Raw genomic sequence first — 19711 nt, forward strand, 5'->3', positions numbered from 1 at the left:
CCACATCTTATCTTATTTCTTTGCAATACCCCTCCCACCTTCTGACTGGGATATAGACTCAGGATTTGCTGTATCTGATGAAGGGAGTGTGACTCTCAAAAGCTTATACCCTGGAAACTGTTGGTTTTTAAGGCGCTACTGGACTCTGAACTTTGATCAACATGGCTGCCCAAGTGAAACTATCTACAGCCACATCCCCCACCCCACCCCCACACCCTCAGGCTAGTTGGCAATTCTAGCTTACATTTTATATCCGTTCCAGGGTTCCACAGTCTGCTAGACAGCCTCCCAAACTCTCTTGCTGGCTCATTCCCTTTCTACTAGTGATAGATCCTTCTGTCTCCAAATCCAGCACAGGATTTTCTGTGAGTCAAACTGGCCTTAAACCTGTGTTGCCAAACTGCACAAAATGCAAACGCACCTGCATTGTGCCTGGTCAGTCACACTTAACTCGCTTGAGAGCTAGCACATTGTACTGGCTAAGGTGTTGGACTAGGATCTGGGAGGAACAGGTTTAAATCCACACTCTGCCATGGAAGGTCGCTGAGTGACCTTGGGCCAGTCACACACACTCAGCTTAACTTATCTCAGTCACAGGGATGTTGTGAAGATAAACTGGAGGAATGTATGCTGCTCTGAGTTCTCATTGAGGAGAACGGTGGGATATAAACAGAGTAAATAAATTATACCAGCACAGCTTGGAAATAACCATTATCTCCTGCTAACATCTGCAGACTAATACTATTTAAGGTATAAGTACAGAGGTCACTTGGCAACCCACAGGGTACTCCATTAAAGTTTGGCTTTCTTTGGCTTTCTCACTGCTACGCCGTGCATCACTTGGGCACCACGGAGAACGCGTGCGGACAGGCAGCTGCGCACCTTCCAAGCACTGAGATCCCCGGGGCCGACATGCGAGTAAATCACCCCGCACCCTCCGTGCCTGCAAAAACCAGAAAGGAAATCAAATCACATGATATGATTCGAGGGGGGGGGAGAAGGGGGTGGGTAGGGGAGAGGAGTCATGTGACGAGAGTCAGGCGCTGCTGCGGCGGGTGGCGAGGAGCAGCCACGTGGGGTGAGTCAGCAGGAGGAGCTTCAGCGCCCGCCGCCCAGTTGGGGGAGCTTCTGCGGGCTGCACTAGATAAGGGGCAAGAAACGGCCCGTTGGCCCGGGGTGGAGCCGCACTAGCCACATTGGCTTCTTTTTTCCTTTAGCTCGCAGGTAAGGAAAGCTTATTTTCTGTGGAATGTAGCATTACTCCCGCTTGTAGCAAGGGTTAGAGGAAAGCCACGGAGAAAGAGGAAGGGGCTGGCGGTCTTCTTTTTGCTTTTTCGCCTGGGGCGGGGTGATCAGGTAGTTTCAAGGCTGCAATCCGGTACGCAGCTATTAAGGGGGAAAGAGCGGCAGCGGAATTCCCGATGAGTCATGCGGATCCCCAAGGGTCTCGCCAAAATTGCAGGCAGGCACCCGATTGCAGTCTCTGCAATCTAAAGTGGGTCTAGGGTGGAGAAGCTTTGATGGAGCGAAGCCCTGAGGAGGCAACTTGAAGGAAGGGTGTGTGTGAACTGGTAAGGTAGACTAACCCCCCCCCCCCCAATAATTCTGTTGTGCACATCTAGTGTATTTGTATGCGTTTTTCAAGGTACTTGTTAAAGTGGAAATTAAAAACAGGAAGTGGTTCGGTTTGCGGGGGGAGATCAAGCAGATTTGTAGAGGTTTGGGGAGTTTTAGAAACTTGGCCCCTCTCCAGGTGTTTTTGGAGTGGCCTTTATGCCGTATTCACAAAACCACACCTTTTTGCTGTTTATGGAAACATCCCATGATGATTAACTGTCCGTCTCCTTTATGATTCTTTGAAAGGCCAACTTTCAGTAGGCTGCTTACTTCATGCATCTGCATGTATTGGAAGGGTGGAGGAAATTCCCTTACTTCTGTTTGCTTTGTTTATTGGGTTGGGTTTTGTCTTCTAAAACTCTGTTATCTTCCTGCAGTTTTGGAGTAGCCCTGGAGGCTGTATTGAATTGAATTCTTGGTCCAGTTATGGAATACCATCTTATATATTTAATTTATACTCTGTCTTTCTCCCAAGTGGGTACTCAAAGTGGCATACATCATTCTTCATTCCTCTGTTCTGTTCTCACAGCAACCCTGTGAGGTAGGTTAGGTTGAGTGTGTGTGACTGGCCAAGGTCACCCAGCAGGCTTCCATGACAGAGTGGGTATTTGGGCCTCGGTCTCCTGGATCTTAGACTGACACTAACCACTACAGAGAATAGGAAGGATTTTTTGTGAGAGTACATATTTACATCGGCGTAGCATTAGTAAGGTGGGGAAGGGTGTCCTGTGTAAATGGGAGAGGTGGATTTTTTCCCAAGCATGAGGGATATATTATAATCTGAAGTTATGGGTTGCAGGCCAATAGCCTCCTCATAAACTACTTTAGTTAGAAAGGAGCCTCCTTGAACTCCATGCATTTGCTTGTTTGTAAGTATGCTTCAGCCCAAGTCTGATTCCCTGTTGGGGCAGTGCTGACATTTCTGTTGCCTCTCATCATCTTATTCTTGCTTTTGAACTGTTTTATTTTGTCTGTTAGCAGTTTATGAAATGTAATGGGTGGGTTCTAGTCCATATGACTCTTCCTGCTCTTTGTATGAACACAGGCCTGCTTGTCTCCTTGATACGCTGTGTGCATCTGTTGAATTTGTGGCAGGGTACGCATTAATACTTTTGCTAATCCTTAAGGTTCCACAAGGCTCTTGCTTTCTTGCAAAAACCTTGCATGGATCTGATGGAGGGATTTGTGAGACTTCCTTTTGCTGCGAAGGGGTTACAATGTGTGGTGGATTTGATGCTTTGCCAAGCAAACAAGCGTCTCCGCAATTTCCAGGAAGATAGAAGGGGGAGGAAGAAACACCCTGCACAAAAGATTGAGGAGGAGTCAGACTGGAGCTGCCCATAGTGAACAATAAACCAAAGGGCAGTGAACCCTGACTTTCTTTGTAAGTGCCTGTGGGTATTTACCTGTCTGGCATATGTATGCTGTCACTTAAGAGAGACTTGCAGCCAGCTCAGTTTCTGAATCATTGGCTTTCAATAATGGGGTTTCAATCTGACAGAGGTAGAAGGGTAAAGCAAGAGAGACAAAGGACAGCTCAGAAAACCTGTAAAGGGGCTGGGGCAACAGCACAACAGTACTCCAATGCTGGTTTAAATTGTAATCTGTGGAAAGTTCCCTGTCCCTTTTCACTCCATACTTTCCCAGACTCTTCTTTCGTAAGGCTCTATATGAGTGTGTTCCGCAGATTCCTTGCCTTTCTCCTCCTGCCTAAGCTTTGCCCGTTAGTCTTTCAGTAGTCTTATCTTTGAGCTTCTTCTGTTCCTAGAGTTGCCAACTGTTGAGGTTTTTAAAGGCTGCCATGGACATTTCAGGGCCAGCAGCAGAGGCTGTTTCCTGCTTGGCTGGATAAAGTGCAGTTATGCCAGACATTCTCCACCCATGATCCAACAAGTGCTAACACCACTGCACCTTGGCCATGAAGTCACAGGATGACCATGGGCAGAGCCTGTTCTCTCAGTCTAACATACCTCAAAGAGTTGTGAAGACAAAATGGAGGCTGAGAGGACCCTGTGTTCCTTGGAAGAAGGGTAGAGTTAAAATAGGGTGTGGCTCCTGGAAGATCTGTCCATCTATCTTCCAGACTCCTAGAGTTGTCAGACCTTTAGAATTTCAGAAACTCTCTCTACACAGCTTCCCTACTTCTGTGGTATGCACATCACCATCCTGTAATACTCAAAAGCAGCTTACTGTATGGAGAAATTCCTCTCAGTGCTGGAACTTGGTCCATGACAGAAATGATTTGAAACTGGTTCAGGCAATCAGCAGAGCAGGAAGGCTGTGATGGCTCAGACATTCACATCAGAGAATTTTTGGAGTTCTTCATCCCTGGAAGCTCTATATTTTTATCTTGACCTTCCTCCAAAGAACTCAGGGTGGCATCCAAGCTCCCTCCCCTACCCAACACCATTTTATCACGAATCCTGTGAGGTTGTTTCAGCTGAAAGTGATTGAATCTCAGCCAGTTAGCATGCATCATGGCGGAAAGCAGATGGCATCCTAGGCTGAGCAGTGTGAGATGGGGTTTGCCTCTTCTTACGTTGCTTCACATGTTCCCCTGCTAGGCTAAGGTTAACAGTTTGTTTGCTTCAGTATCGCTTAGTTCTGGGCTTGATGATGTTCCAAGGCTCAGGCCAGGGGTCCAGCTTGTTTACTGCACAACTTGAAAACCACCATCCTCTGCAGGTTGACTCCTCTGGGCATATCTTTGGGAGTTTTCTAGGGTTTTCTCCATGGGAAGACTTGGTAGCGGCAAACAGACTTCCTTGAAAGACAGCTTGTCCCTTGCTACCAGCCTCCTCCCTGGAAATGGTTGGATTTGTTCTACTTGGTTGGCATGACTACGGTGAGGCCCAGTAGTCCTGGCCAAGGTGTCAGGTTAGTTGGCTTTGTGTCTTGAATGTGTCCTAGAATCTCTTGCAACACACAACTTCCATCGCCGACCCCCACGGTGCGTTTCTCAGCTGATACACTGATGCAGAAAGAACTCTTTGAAGGTCAAAACCTGAAAACTATGGGAGTAACAAAGCGATAAGAGAATTGGAGTGGGGGATCCCACTTGTTCTGATAGCTTGTGCAATAAAACTGAAGAGAAGCCACTGCTATAGCAACTGCTATGAGGAGTGGCAGGGATGTTGGGCAGTAGCCACCTTTCCTGCTCAACTGCTGCTTTGAGGCCCTTTGTGTTTCTAGAAGAATTTATGCTGTTCTTGTGGGCAGGGGAGGGAAGAGGCTTTCATAACTACCTGATACAGGTAACCATCTGCTTTGTTCTTTATGATTTTTATATTAAAAGCCAAGCCAATGCAAACAAGAGTACAAAATCTCCTTGGCTTTGTCTCCCATGAAGTCCTGACTTGGCAGTTTGTGTTTGGATTAGGGGAGGGAGAAAAAGAGGCTTCTGCTTAGCTTCTCTCAGGTTCTATCTGAGATGCCTTATCTGTTTTTGTCCAGCTTATCTTGATGCTTTGTGATGGTGATTTGGGGTCTTGTTCTTATCCTGTGATTCAGGCATCAGTCTCTCCCACCCCCTGGTAACTTGAAAAACTTGTGCAACAAAGTTATGACCTTTGGTCATAGGTTTTGTTCTTGGGCAATGACAAACATTGTATATGCGTACTAAGGGTATACTCAGATGTGCACTTACACAGTGTCTATGAAAATCATAGGCTGCTTAAAAACAACCACCTGTATGTTAGTGCAAAATGAAATTTCCCTCCAAGTGCACAATTAATGCATGGGCTTGAGCAAAAATAAAAATGTCCGAAGGCGTGCTTAAGTTACAGCCTACCCTCTCCCTAATTCTTTTCCCGTTTGTATCCTTCCTGCAAGGAGCTGAGGGCAGCACACACAAATTTTCCTTGCAACAATTTTGCCTGGCTGCCAGTCTCAGTGTGTGATACGTAATACCCTGCAGCCTTGTCACACATGGCAGTGAATGAAGTGGTAGACAGGACAGCAGCACTTCAGACTGCAGGAGGTTTGGGAAGTTCCTTCACATTAAAAAAGAAACCCCAATAGAAAGCTAGCATAGCAGGGAGAGATGTTCTGCCACCTCTCATGACTTGCTGTGCTGGCTTTCTTTTTGCATGGAGTTGTTAACAGAGAAGCATTCTAAATATTTACTGCATTTTTTTTTACTCCACCGTTCTCCCCAGCAGGAACCCAAAGCAGCTTACATCACTCACCATTTTATCTTCACAACAACCCTATGAGGTAGGTTAGGCCAAGTGTGTGACTGGCCCAAGGTCACCCAGTGAGCTTCCATGGCAGAATGGAGATTTAAACCTGGGTTTCCCAGATGCTAATCTGACACTTCTTACCACAGCACCACACTGCCTCTCTACCTGGAGTCTGAAGTGGTTCAGTCTCTTCTACCACCTCATCCTCTTGCATATGTGAAGACGTCACTTCCATAAGGGCCATCGGTGCCTTTTTGCATATATCCAGGCTGTGCTACTTGCTCTTTGAATCCCTCAACAAGGTAAAGCTCTGCACATCTTTCGGAGAGAAAACGCTAGCTCATCAGAGGGCAGGCAGGAACAATTGGTATCCTACCCGCTGCATGTTACGTACAAGTCCCAGGCAGGCAGCAGCAGCACAAGCCTTATTGAACCCTCTGTTAGGGGTCCTACATAGCTGGTGAGCCACATTCAGTTCAGCTTTTAAGATCTGTGAGCCAGCGGGAGAACAGGAAGCAGTCTGGCATGCCTTCACATCGTTTAGAGCCCAGCCTCCCTGAGGTCTGCTTTCCCGAATGCCTTTAATTTCTGTCTTAAATTGCTGTTATCTGCTTCGGAAGCCACTTCTGGGGGAGGGTAAAAATACAATAAAAGGCAAATCTGTCTAGAAATTAAGAACACACATGATGCAGCCTTATACCAAGTCAGTTGTTGGTCTGCCCACATCAGCATTGTCTACTGCGACTGGCAGTGGCTCTCCAGGATGGAGATCTTTCAGATTACCAGCTACTTAATCCCTTTAACTGGAGATGCTGGGGATTGAACCTGGGATCTTCTGTGTGCCAAACAGAGGCTCTACCGGTGAACTATGGTCCCAAAGTCATTTTTTATTATTATACTTGCTGCTTTTTCAAAAACAAACCCATAACTTGAGGGGTGAGGGGGGGTAAAATTTCTAGCACTCAGGAGCCATGACCCAGAGGTAGATCCAGAGGAGTTAGCCGTGTTAGTCTGTAGTAGCAAAATCAAAAAGAGTCCAGTAGCACCTTTAAGACTAACCAACTTTACTGTAGCATAAGCTTTCGAGAATCACAGTTCTCTTTGTCAGATGCATTCTCGAAAGCTTATGCTACAATAAAATTGGTTAGTCTTAAAGGTGCTACTGGACTCTTTTTGATGACCCAGTTGTGCATTCTCAAATGGCCCTAAAATTGATGGGAAGGTAGCCAGGCAGTGGAGACTGGGGGTGGGGGGTACAGGTAAGTGAGCAATGGCAGAGCTCCAGTAGCCATGGAAGGAACAGGAGAAGGTGGGGCTCCACCCATTGCAATTGAAGCATCAGAACAAAGTTTTCCATTCATGACTCTAAACACATCTGTTGATTTGGAAGGCAGCTGCATTGGCTTCATCAGAACTCCTAGGCCTGCAAGTGCATTATTTAGGGTTTTGTCCCTACTGTTACTTGCATGACTAAAAATGTGGTTATAGTCCTGCAGATCAAAGTCTGCTTTCAAGAGGTGAGGCAGCTAGAAGCTGTGAGCGGTCAAGACTTCAGCCCAGGTGGAAAACAATCTCTTGCCCTTTGCACCAGAGAGGTGTTTTGCATGTAACCATTGGAACTAGATTCGCAGCCTCGAGACCTCTGGTATCTGTTCTTCTTATCATGACTCTGTCTTACGGCCTCTCAGATGTTTTGTAAAGTGCCACCGTTGGCTGTAACAGCAGAAAGATCTTCCTGAGAATATTCAGAAGTGAAACTAGCCTCCCGTGTGGTCTGGTAGTTCTCAGCCTCATGACGCTACGTTTCATTTATTTACTTGTCTTTTAGGTTATTTCATTATGCTGCAGCTGATCAGTCTGTATTCAAAACAGGAAAAAGTGAGAGTAGCTTTAACTGCAAGTATCTGTTTTGAAGTACTGATACATATTTTTGGAAGGATCATGGAGCAAAAGAGATGTTAAGTGAAAGACTAGTTGGCTCGAGTGCATCCTGTCCTCACTAAGCATTGAGTTGTCGAATGCTTGAGGGCTGCTTTGGGATCAGTCCAGACTCTGCATACATGACCTAAGCTCCTCTTATTAGAGAATCTATTACCTTGGGGCAGAATTTAGTACAGAGCGTAAATTAGGCAACTTGGAAATGTGTCCATTTGGCATAATTCTTGCTTTTCTAGTATGGCTGGTACTAAGGACTACGCCTTCCACTGTCATCATCTCTTAGGCTATTTGTGATTTCCATAGCATATTTCCCAGCAAATCTTTGCATCCATAAGAATTGGAAACTTGCCTTTAGTGAGGGGCTGGCATACGATTCACCAGTCTGATGTTCTGGTAGCTGGCATCTGTGGCCACGACCAGATTCTGCTCTTTGTCCCTGCAATATTACATCAGTAGTAGTACTCCATTTCTTAACAATCCAATAACCCAGTGGTCTTGGTGAGGGCAATGTTGCCTCATGCATGATCTCTCAAGAGGGATGTTTACTGCATCGCCTTGAAAACCTCAGTGTTCTACCTGTGAAGGATTATTAGTGGTGGTTGATTACATTTTTGGCAGACAGTTTTTGCTTAAATGTCTGTATTAACAGCATTGTTGAATTTAGGCACAAATTTCTCCATCCAAAGGAGTTTCGCAGTTTGACACATTCACATTGCTGCTTTCTGTAATTCATAAAAGATTAAATGACATAATCAGTGTACAGTGACCTGTGGACATGAGCCCCTGTGTTCAGATAAGCACAGGGTCTGGCAAAGTGTTGGAAAAACATCACAAATCAAAGACCACTCCTGATACAGTGCACCCACTCCTGGCTGAACTGTTATCTAGAAAGTAGGGATTATGGATTCCGTGATGCTGATGGCAGGACTCGGATATAGAATTTAATGAGTATTGGTCAAGAAGTGATTACATTTTTCATACATACCACTTAAAACACTTGTTTGCATTAGTTAAAAATGTCCACTGGATTTTGAGAAAATGGGCAAACTCAGTCTTATCTTCACACTGTGGTATCTTCAGATAAGAATGAATGGTAGCTTAAAAAGTTGGTTCTAAAGAAGACTACAAGAATTTACCAGTGCTAGGTATTCTAGGCCATCCATACCATGATGTTCTGACACTCCTGATGCTGTGTTAATATAAATTGAAATTCACCCTGGTTTAAAAATGACAGTTTGGTTAAATACCTTGCCCTAGTTAGAGCTAGAGGTGTTTTTGATGCACAGGAACCTTTTTTTATATGGAGGAACATTCCATCGTATCATTCCTTACCTGTTGTCTGAATCGGTACAGAACAAAGATAGGTTTAACATTCATGAGACCGAGTTGCTTTCTGGGGAAGACCATACCTCCACCATGGGAGGCTAGCCTGGCTGCTCAATTAGAAATCGTATACCAGTCCTTCACCATGATTGGGTAGCCTGTAATAGTGCAAAACTGTTCGTGTTGGGAAGGAATGTTTCTAGTTGATGTGGGGGCTGCCAGTTGGTATTTTCTGCTTCAGACGCAAAGGTTGCGTATTTCAGAGGTGAGTCTTGGAACAAAAGTATTCAAGGATTGATTGCAGGGGGGGGGGAGTGCTTCCAGAGCAACCTTGCTACTCTGAAAATATATGTCTGCACCCAGAGACTTTCTTTGTAAGAGGATTGTATTATTGCTTATGATCTACACTTGCTCACGTCAATTCGGTGAGCTGCTAAAAGTATTACTGCTCTTACCCGTTGACTTTTTGTGTGGTTACCTATTGAGTTGCATTGCCATTTTCCATATCATAGCAATCATCCACCATATTACCGCAGTATTTGTTTCCTGTTAGTTAAATTGAGACTCCAGATGCGTGAAATCAGCACTACGTTTGGTATCAATTCCTCCTGTAGGCAGTGGGTATCTCCTGACCTTTTCCGCTTGGTTGTCTCTGAGCACGCCAATAAGAACCAAGCTAACAGATCAAAGTTCTCATCTGCTTCTTTCCCTCCCAGCATAATGAGCAAAAATATCTTTTAGATTAATTCAAAACTGTATGGTGTAGGCAAATCACATACCGTTGTGTTTGCAGTTAGCACGAGTGGAGGCTACTGTGATGTTGCCACAGATCTTTGGGATGCTCCTGGAAAACTGAAAGTGTGTAAATCCCAAATTAGAATTCTGGGCCATCAGGAACAGTGCCGATTGGCAGTGGGCCTCATCCAAGTGCTGTTACTATAGATCCTCTTACCTTGAAGCGCTGGGGCCTGAATCTACATGCAAAAAGTGTGCTCTACCACTGATGTGGGCCCTGTGTTCAGGGTGGGAAAAGGCTGTGATAGTGTGCTCTTTGCCTCTCCCAGCCATTTAAAACCATACTGAGGAAACGCTGTTCTTTTTTCCAGTCTAGCAGATGACATTTCAAGGCAGACAGACCTTGAAACCAATTATTAAATTTATATTAATATCTGCATTGTGTTAAGAGATCCTAATTTTCTCCTGATCTGACTGCAAAATAGTGAATGTGGAGCTGTATGGTCTCTTAGCCTGGCTCCAGTGTAATGTTCTTCCCCCCCCCCCCCCCCGCCCCTTATATGCTTCCTTAATATACTGGTAATTCAAGCTTACAAATAGCCACTTGCCTGCTTGTTTCTGTGATGACCAAGAATTGCATCAGGCAGAGAAGATATGCAAGCTTCTCCTTCAGAATATACTTGATTGACAGAAATCAGGTAAATCAGGTTTAGGGGCTAGTTTATTACAGATGTGGAAATTGTCTTTTCAGGTAGCCTCTTAGAAGTCTGCTTGCCAACATGTTGCTGTTCGTGGCCTCTCTGTGGCTCCTGGCAGCCCTTGCAAACGCCCGCAGTGTCCCCTTCTTCCCTCCTCTCTCTCAGGACTTGGTGAACTATGTTAACAAACTCAACACTACCTGGCAGGTAAGTAGCATTTGGGTTGGGCATGGCCTATGTGTCAGAAGACGTAGCTAGTGTTGATTGCTCACTGGGATATCCCATTCTTGATGCCTTGTTTGGGTTTCTGCTGTCTCTGCCATGCAGAAATTCTGTCCTGAGTGGGTATGGGAAACCAAGGTATGACTTGTTCTCTCTGAATTAAAGCTTGGTATTCCAGCTTGGCTGAGACCCAGTTCTGTTCGCCACTACCTCTTCTGCCCTGGATTAAGAGGTGAACCCACTGCTGCCCCTTCTCTGCTGTGCTCCAAATGTCTGTCTACCTGAGTGGCTGTTACTGCTCTCTCTTGGAGGGCGTACACAGGGGCAATGTTCAGCCTTGAGGATCAGCTTCTGCTTGGATCTGGCCAGCTATTGCTAGAGGGATGCAAGTTGCCAGTTGGTAGCTGACAAATATAATTACAGTGGCTGATTCCGCACATGTTGGATAATGCTCTTTCAATGCACTTTAGCTATCATTTGGAAGTGGATTTTTTGTTTCACACTCAAAAAATTCAGTTCCAAATGACCTCTAAAGAGGATTGGAAGTGCATTATCCAACATGTGTGGAATCAGCCAATGTGTTGTTGCTCCTTTGCATCTGGGACTATTGTAATGCCCCACCATTTCTTTGCATGCCTTGAAGTTTTGACATGTTAAGCCCTAGTCCTTCTGGATCCAGACTGCTCAAGTCCGTTGTCAGCTGTGAGTCAAAATTTGAGAAGTGAATATATATATGTAACATCAATATTGTAAGCTGTAAGACTTGACCTTATACAAATACGGCACCTTCGTAAGATAAAAACAAAAGAAACTTAAAATTGGAAGTATCACGCCAACTTGGAACAATCCATGAGAAAACATACATCACATCTAAGGAGATGGTGCCTTTCACTTAGTCTGCAGGATAATCCTTTCCTACTCAAAGCTTCTTGACCTGCTTAGAACATTGTTCTGTCCTGCACAAAAATTTTACCCACAACCATTTTGGTTTGTGCCAAAAAAACCATATTATCATGAAAGTGTTACTGTGTTAGGAAACAAAATGGTAGGGAGGAGAAGAACTTGGAACAGACAGAGCCTCGACAATGCTACAGGGTTTTGCCTTGGCAGAGAACGGGCCCTCCATGACAGCAAAATGCTGTAGCATAGTTTTGTGTGCTGGACACCTATACTCCTGACTTACAGTTTCAGCTGTCTATAGACCACCTAGCCACTGATGACTAAAGAGTAGTCTGTAGGTGTGTTTACTGTGATGAAAAGGACCACCTGGTTCATTATTGTAGCTCATTGCTTTCAGCTGCTGGAGTCCTTGAGTACTGTCTGTATTCTTGCCTTGTAAACTGTGGACCATCTTAAATTTTCTTTCTTTTTTAAAGGCTGGGCATAACTTTCACAATGTAGACATGAGTTACGTGAAAAAGTTATGTGGTACATTCTTGCACGGCCCCAAACTTCCAGCAAGGTGAGGTTTACCTTTAATTCTCTGCTCTTAATCCTGTCATATGTGTGTGTATATAACTTGGGGGCTTTTTGGATTGTGGTATCTTTGTTTCTTGGAGAGCTTATTTACCTTTTTTTAAGGTACCAGAGAAGTGCACTCAAGCGTGTAAACTTTTGGGAATGAGAAAATGGGGAGAACAAAAAATGGGCTTTTTGTTTTCAGAAAGAGTATTCAGTATAGTGTAGTCCAGGTGGGTGGGGACTTGTGACAGACTGCTGGTAATACACATCAAAGGCATTATCTCTAAATGCACATATTCCATCCCTACAGCAAAATGCAGATGACAGCTGCCTCTCCTGGGGTAACAACCTACTAGCAAACTGCAGGAAGCTGACTGGGAGTGCTGTGAAATGGTGGCTTGCCAACAATATTGGGGTTGATATATTGTCGAAGGCTTTCACAGCCGGAGAACAATGGCTGTTGTGGATTTTCCGGGCTGTATTGCCGTGGGCTTGGCATTGTAGTTCCTGACGTTTCGCCAGCAGCTGTGACTGGGATCTTCAGAGGTGTAGCACCAAAAGACAGATCTCTCAGTGTCACTCTGAAGATGCCAGTCACAGCTGCTGGCGAAACGTCAGGAACTACAATGCCAAGACCATGGCTATACAGCCCGGAAAATCCATAACAACCAATATTGGGGTTTTCTGGAACAAGAACAAACTTCCTGGTCCAAGGGTTTTTTTTTTCACATGCACAGACTAGTTCTCAGAACATTAACTACAACAAAATATTTTGCTTCAGTAGTAGATTAAAATGGGACTTCTGAATCATTAGCATGCTGAAAAATGCTGGGATGTTGGAAGCAGAAACATCTGCATAAGAGTGTTCAGTTATTAACCCAGATACGAGCCATAGGATAAGCTGTAACTTTCAATAAATGGCACCCTAATTTTAATACTACACGACCTTCTTAATGTTCTTAACTTGTAACCCGATTTATAGCTAAAGCTCTCAGAGCAGCTTATAGGCAAGTATCATAAACCATAGCTGTGGCCATGGGATTCAGCTAATTCAGAAATCTAAAAATATTCAGTGCTTTAACAAGGATGAGTCTGCACTCTGCATCTTTCTGAAACAGATCGTGAACCTTGAGAGTTCTTCTGCATAGTTGATTCCATAAGTGGGATTGGGGGGAAAGCTTGTTTTCTTGGTGTATTGCGAAATTTCCTCTGGTCTTTAGGGATGTGCTGTAGTCAGGAGAATGTCACGGGACTTTGACCTAGCTGGTCAGCATTGTACTATTGAGTATGTTTGTTTGAAATTCTGGGCAAGATGGCTTAACCTGACATGCTTAGTTTGCATTTCTCTCCTTTCTCCCCCACACTTGCAGGTTAGAGTTTGTAGGTGACATGGATTTACCTGATAGCTTTGACTCCAGGCAGCAGTGGCCAAACTGTCCAACAATTAATGAGATCAGAGATCAAGGTTCTTGTGGCTCTTGCTGGGTAAGGCTAACCTTTGACTGCCAGGGTATGATGTCTCTTTGGGCATGGGTTCAAGTGGGAATAATTAATTTGGTGGGTGAAAGAAACCCTAAAGGCCTTTTCTGTTTTGGTGGGGGAAACCTCCACTTAATACACAGCCACTGTCTTCTATGTGGCAACATGATAGTTTATTGACTGTGAGGACTAGTACCCATGCCACCCTGCCCCTTTGCCAGCAAACTTAAACAGCAAAGAGGCCAGGAAATTGCTTAAACCTTGGCCTGAATGTGTTTAGGAAATCATGGGCAGTTAGCCATCTGTGAGGTAAATATGGAATCTGTGGAGACCCTCTTGCCTTGTCTCCAGCTTTGGTATTTAGCTTGTTTAAAAACTCATTTACTCTTATACCAAGAAGGAAGCTTGAAGTAAACAAAAACAAAACTATACTTGTTTCCCTCTGTAGGGGAAAGAGAGTTTATGGTGCTCAGGAATAAACTGTATACAAATTACTTGAGCATTTACTACATAGACTGAGGTCTATTCCCAAACTTCACTCTTCTTTGGAAGAATCGTAGAGCTGGAGGGGGCCTTACAGACCGTCTAGTCCAATCCCATGCCCAATGCAGGAACAGCCTAAAGCTTCCCCAACAAGTATTTGTCCACCTGCTCCTTGACTACCAGTGAAGGGAAATCTACCACATCCCTAAGCAGGTGAATCTACTGCTGCCAGTCAATGTGTGTTGGCTAGAAAGGGCACATGTTCTCGGTCAGCTTCCCTCTGAAGTAGCAGTGGGATAGGGCAAATCCTGACCTACCAGAGGAAAATGATCATTAACATGTGCCTTTTATTCCAACTCACCCCTCCTTCCCTGTCGGGGATTCCAAGAGCCCTGATTGACGGGTTTTAACTCCTTTCATCTACCAGTGGGGTGAAAAGGGGATTGCCCAGTACAGGGAGCTGAGAGAGGCCTCCCTAATTTATCTTCTCAACAATCCTGGGAGCTAGATGAGGCCATGTGTGGGAAGGGCCCAATGTCATCCAATGGACTTCATGGCTCAGCAGAGACTTAAAATCCTAGTCTTCTTTGGTGCTGGTCAGGCATTCTAACCATTACAGATGTGATTGATTGCTGCTTTCTAGAGAAGGAGCTGATCACTCTGGAAGTATTCCCAGATGTAATGCTGGCTTTCTTGGCTGTAAAAAAAAATGTGATCAATTTATGGAGTCTAGGAGTCTTTCTGTTAGGAAGAATAACGGTTGTTAAATGAAACGGGCACCTCCCATGTTCTGAGTATCAAACAGGAGAGATTGTTATTGTCTCTCTTGGTGGATTTTTATGCTGTTTTTTCTCCAAAGAGCTCAAAGCAGTCATCGTGATTCTCTTCTCTGTTTTTGCCTTCAGATTCTAGAAAGAGCAAGTAGTTAGCTATCCTGGGCTAATGTGTATCTGACATTAGGGCTTGTCCGTCCATCCACCAATTTCCTGTACAAACAGCAGTGCGAGAAATGTCAGGGGGTGGTATGGTGGAAATTCCGGGGGAGGGAGCATAAGTTCCCCTGACAACGTTGTCGTTTCCCCCCTCCCACCAGATGAGCTTTTAAAATGTTTTTTTGGGGGGATGGGCAGCTTAACCAAGATGGTTTCATGCCTTCACCCTCCTTTTCAGGGTTGATTTTGTCACTCAAAAAGCTCAGAGGGACAAGATGTGGGATCCTGTCCACAGATTTGGGGAGACTCATTCCAGGTTTCTACCCGGCTCAAGAAATTCTCTGTAGACTTTCAGGGCACCAGGGCATTTCCGTGCACAGACATGGAAAGCAAATAAAATACATGGAATATTAGGCTCTTGGTTTGTAGTAAGGACTCAGGAGATGGAAGTCAAAGTCTTACATTGACTCTTGGGGTTGTCGTTCTGTAGGCATTTGGTGCAGTGGAAGCCATTTCAGACCGAGTTTGTGTTCACACCAATGCCAAAGTGAATGTGGAGATCTCTGCTGAAGACTTACTGTCTTGTTGTGGTTTTGAATGTGGGATGGGGTAAGTGATCTCCATAACCTAATGCTCCACTGTGACTTATTTTTCTCTACTTCAAAAAGTTCCCAGTTGGGTTGAAACCATCAGAGTTCAAGTAAGCATGTTCAGTCAACCACTTTTTTGTTTAAAAAAGTGGCAAGGGTTGGTGAACTGAGAGTTATCTGTACATAAAAAAACCCCTCAAATACTTCATCCATTCACAATGAGGGAAGGAGGGGCATCATGAGTGGCTCTAAAGGTTCTCCCAGTCAAGGACCACGGTGGCTCTACAGCTATTCCAGGGGTGGGGGATGTTCCCAGTTTTCTACAGACATTTTATCTCTCTTATCCTATCTATATTTCCTATGAGAACCTAAGATAAGTTGTGCTTAATCACTACTTTCTTTGCAGGTGTAATGGAGGCTATCCTACGGGTGCATGGCAGTACTGGACTGAAAAGGGCTTGGTATCTGGTGGGCTTTATGACTCTCATATTGGTGAGTCACTTTACACCCTAGAAGGCTCAGTGGGGAGGTCCAACAATTTCCCGTAGATCATATTTTTTTATCCCCCACTTCACCCATTATGGTTATCCCATTTGTTAGTCATCTTGCACAAGTACAGTTGAGCTACCAATTGGTAAACTTTCACTGGCACTTTCTGTTGTAGCTCTGCACTCTTAAGCCTGCCCCCATCCTCTGGCCTTTCCAGCTTTACAGTAGCTGTATTTGCATGACTGTCTGTTCTGGTCCTTGTGGAACTAGTGTTGGGAGTGGGCAGTCCCTATAGTACAGCATCCTATGCCTCTGGTGTTGAAATGCAGGGGTACCGCTTGGTTACCTCTTCCAGCCTTTCTGACCTTGTAAGGGCCCTGTTTAGGCCAATCAATGAATTTCAAAATGCAGGTGTCATAGTGCTGTCAAAATACGGTTTTGTGACAGCTGCCAGTCCCCAGTCATGGCTCACCTGAGCTACAAGGGTGACACTGGAACAAACAGAAAAGAGGCCAGTTGGCAGCATGTAAACTGAATGCAAAATGGCATCACGAGGAAGAACAAAGACGTTGTCTGTCTCTTGGATAATTTTTTGCCAAGGCTGTCCCAACGCTTGATCCTTACTGCCTATACAGTAGACCATGATTTTCTAATCTGCACTGTGAACCAGACACAGCCTGCCAGATGTATGATTCCTTGAAATTTTGCATTCCCAGAAATTTTGAAGCGGGGTAGGGGTACATGTTTGTTTCATTTCAGTTCCTGAGACTGATAATCATGTGAAACTGCCTGAATCCGGCCATTGGTCCATTACAGTCACTATTGTCAACTCAAACTGGCAGCTGCTCTCCAGGTTCTCAGGAGCATCAACTCCTACACAATCTTTTTAACTGTAGATGCCAGGATTGAACCTGGGACCCTCTGCATTTCGAACAGATGCTTTCTCGCTGAGCCGTAACCTCTCCCCTTATACTTTCAGTGCAGTCTGCTTAGCTCAGATCAGGGTAAGATCTTGCCCTTGTAACTGTGCAGTGCACCCCTGCTGTAGACTATACTTTCTATTCTGCTGTTCCCTACTCAAAAAGTATTGAAAACCTTGTGTGTGTTTGCTTGGCTTATTCTGGTTACAAAACTTGGGTTTCGTTGGGTGCAGCATTAACTGCCCCATGAAAAGGTCCTTCCAGGTTACTACTTGACTTCCTCTTTTGGCTTCCATCTGACAGGCTGCAGGCCATATTCTATCCCACCCTGTGAGCACCACATCAATGGATCCCGACCTCCATGCACGGGTGAAGGTGGCGACACCCCCAAATGTGTGAAGCAGTGTGAAGCAGGCTACGCTCCATCATACCAGCATGACAAACACTTTGGTAATAAAGTCTATGAAAATATATACTTGAGTTGAAGATAGGCCTGCAAGCTGCAAAGCTGCTTGGGTGTAATGGTTAAAGAGTTGGACTAGAATCTGGGAGACCAGGATCAAATCCCTGCTGCACTATAATGCTCAGTCGCTCTGTCAGTCTGACTTACAGAGACCAATATATGCTGTTCTGAGCTCTTTAGAGGAAGGCAGGATAAAAATATACTAAATTAATCACGTAAGGACTTCCCATGCTACTTATGAAGACTGCAAACTCTAATAAAAATACAAAGATGCAGGAAACTTCTGCACCGCCAGTCTTCTCTGTTAAACTCCAGCTTTAAGTGGAGGTGATTAAAAATTAGCTGGGATTGCTATAACCGGGATTGCATTTTAGTGCATTGCCATTGAATGGTGTCTCCATGCTGTTGTTCACGTGGCCAACTAGGCAGTTTTTGCTGCATGTAATACAGCTTGTCTTAAAAAAAGAAAAACATGCTTCTAGTCCCTATGGATTAGGAGAAGCTTGAGAATGTATCTGAAGGAAACTTAGAGCCAGGAGCTACTGTGGGTTAGTGAGAAGCTAACCGTGGAAGGTCAGCAAATCTGGACTAAACAGTTTGAAATCTCCATATCAACTTCTAGGTCATTTCTTCTTCCCCCCACCCCTCCCTTTTCTAGGAGTTACCTCTTACAGTGTCCCTCGCAGTGAAAAGGAAATAATGGCAGAGATCTACAAGAATGGGCCAGTGGAGGGAGCTTTTTCAGTGTATGCTGACTTCCTCATGTACAAATCAGGTAAGATAACATGTTTAAATGCCTTCGAGTTAAAGTGGTACCTGCATTTAACTCCTTAGCTTGCAGGTATATTAGAAATATACCTCACATAAGGGATAAGGATGGTGTATAACTAAAGGGATGGGTGTGGAAGAGACCTAAATCAGCTCTGCTGTTTTAAGAATTTGACTGGATTAATCCAAGTTTTTAGCAGAAAAAGCATTAAACTTAGCTTAATTTGGTACTTTGAAAACTACTGTGTAAAGTGTTCTCATTACAGATTTCAAAGTCACCTGTACACTTGAATCTTCAAAGCAAAAACTATGAAGGTTCCATACGACCAAACTCTCAAATATTTCTGGATTTGGGTCAAACTTTGTGGAAACAAATTCCTACTTTGGTCTCTGCATGTCTCCTCCTTCGTGATGAATAGGATGCACTGAGGGCATCCGTTCAGTATACCAATAATACCAGATTGTCCGGAACCAGAGTCCATCGTGGGGGGTAGGAGGGAAATTCCCAGCTCTTATAGTAAAGGTTTCTTCAGTTGCAAAACATGCAGTGTTTTTAGAAAAATTCTTAAATCTCCTTTATGAGCATCAAGACTTAGGCATGAGACAGTAAGTTGTACCTTCTAGGTACCTCATCTAAAGCATACCTTTGGCTAGCTTGAGTAGCAACTGTAGTAAGTGCCATTAGATCCAACATTAAAGGAAGCTACAACTTTTTTTGCCCCTGCAGGCGTCTATCAGCATGTCTCTGGAGAAGAAGTTGGAGGTCACGCTATCCGAATCCTTGGCTGGGGGGTAGAAGATGGTACCCCTTACTGGTTGGCAGCTAATTCCTGGAACACAGACTGGGGTGATAATGGTAAGTGACCAAACAGTTCTGAGCCCCTTGGAGTTTTGAGTAGATTTCCTAGGTTAATATTGACTCATGTGGGACCATGCTGATGTCATAAGAATAGCACCACATTTCAGGGAGGCAGTGGTGAACCCAGTCCTATTGCTTACTCCAGATATATGCAAGAGCGCCAGTCACTTTGTCTTATCTGTGTAATAGCCAGAATCCAGCACTCTGGTTCCTCTTATTATGCCAAATGCATCTTACATATAGAGATCTCTGGTGGCTGCAAGTCAAAGTGTTGGCTCTGAACTTTTTAAAAACAGCATCCATACCTGTATTGTCGAAGGCTTTCACGGCCGGAGAACGATGGTTGTTGTGGGTTTTGCGGGCTGTATTGCCGTGGTCTTGGCATTGTAGTTCCTGACGTTTCGCCAGCAGCTGTGGCTGGCGTCTTCAGAGGTGTAGCACCAAAAGACAGAGATCTCTCAGTGTCACAGTGTGGAACTGTGACACTGAGAGATCTCTGTCTTTTGGTGCTACACCTCTGAAGATGCCAGCCACAGCTGCTGGCGAAACGTCA

At 44.6% G+C, this 19711-nt stretch overlaps 1 protein-coding gene across 3 annotated transcripts in view; it reads left to right on the top strand.

Annotated features, from left to right (window-relative positions):
* CTSB (cathepsin B) overlaps nucleotides 1-19711 on the top strand; it is a 38049-nt gene that overhangs the window by 14520 nt on the left and 3818 nt on the right. Inside the window, exons 1-9 of one of the 3 annotated variants that reach the window (XM_054987791.1) lie at nucleotides 1092-1224; nucleotides 10546-10699; nucleotides 12091-12176; nucleotides 13546-13660; nucleotides 15560-15678; nucleotides 16066-16151; nucleotides 17372-17518; nucleotides 18190-18306; nucleotides 19027-19155. In XM_054987791.1, coding sequence (XP_054843766.1) covers nucleotides 10574-10699; nucleotides 12091-12176; nucleotides 13546-13660; nucleotides 15560-15678; nucleotides 16066-16151; nucleotides 17372-17518; nucleotides 18190-18306; nucleotides 19027-19155 — 925 coding nt within the window. In that variant the 5' untranslated portion in view covers nucleotides 1092-1224; nucleotides 10546-10573. Of the gene's footprint in view, nucleotides 1-1091; nucleotides 1225-6078; nucleotides 6101-10545; nucleotides 10700-12090; nucleotides 12177-13545; nucleotides 13661-15559; nucleotides 15679-16065; nucleotides 16152-17371; nucleotides 17519-18189; nucleotides 18307-19026; nucleotides 19156-19711 lie in introns of those variants that run through there. The other 2 variants (XM_054987796.1, XM_054987804.1) reach the window with 2 other exon arrangements.

The sequence above is a fragment of the Eublepharis macularius genome, chromosome 1 (assembly GCF_028583425.1).
Source record: "Eublepharis macularius isolate TG4126 chromosome 1, MPM_Emac_v1.0, whole genome shotgun sequence".
Taxonomy (NCBI): Eukaryota; Metazoa; Chordata; class Lepidosauria; order Squamata; family Eublepharidae; genus Eublepharis; species Eublepharis macularius.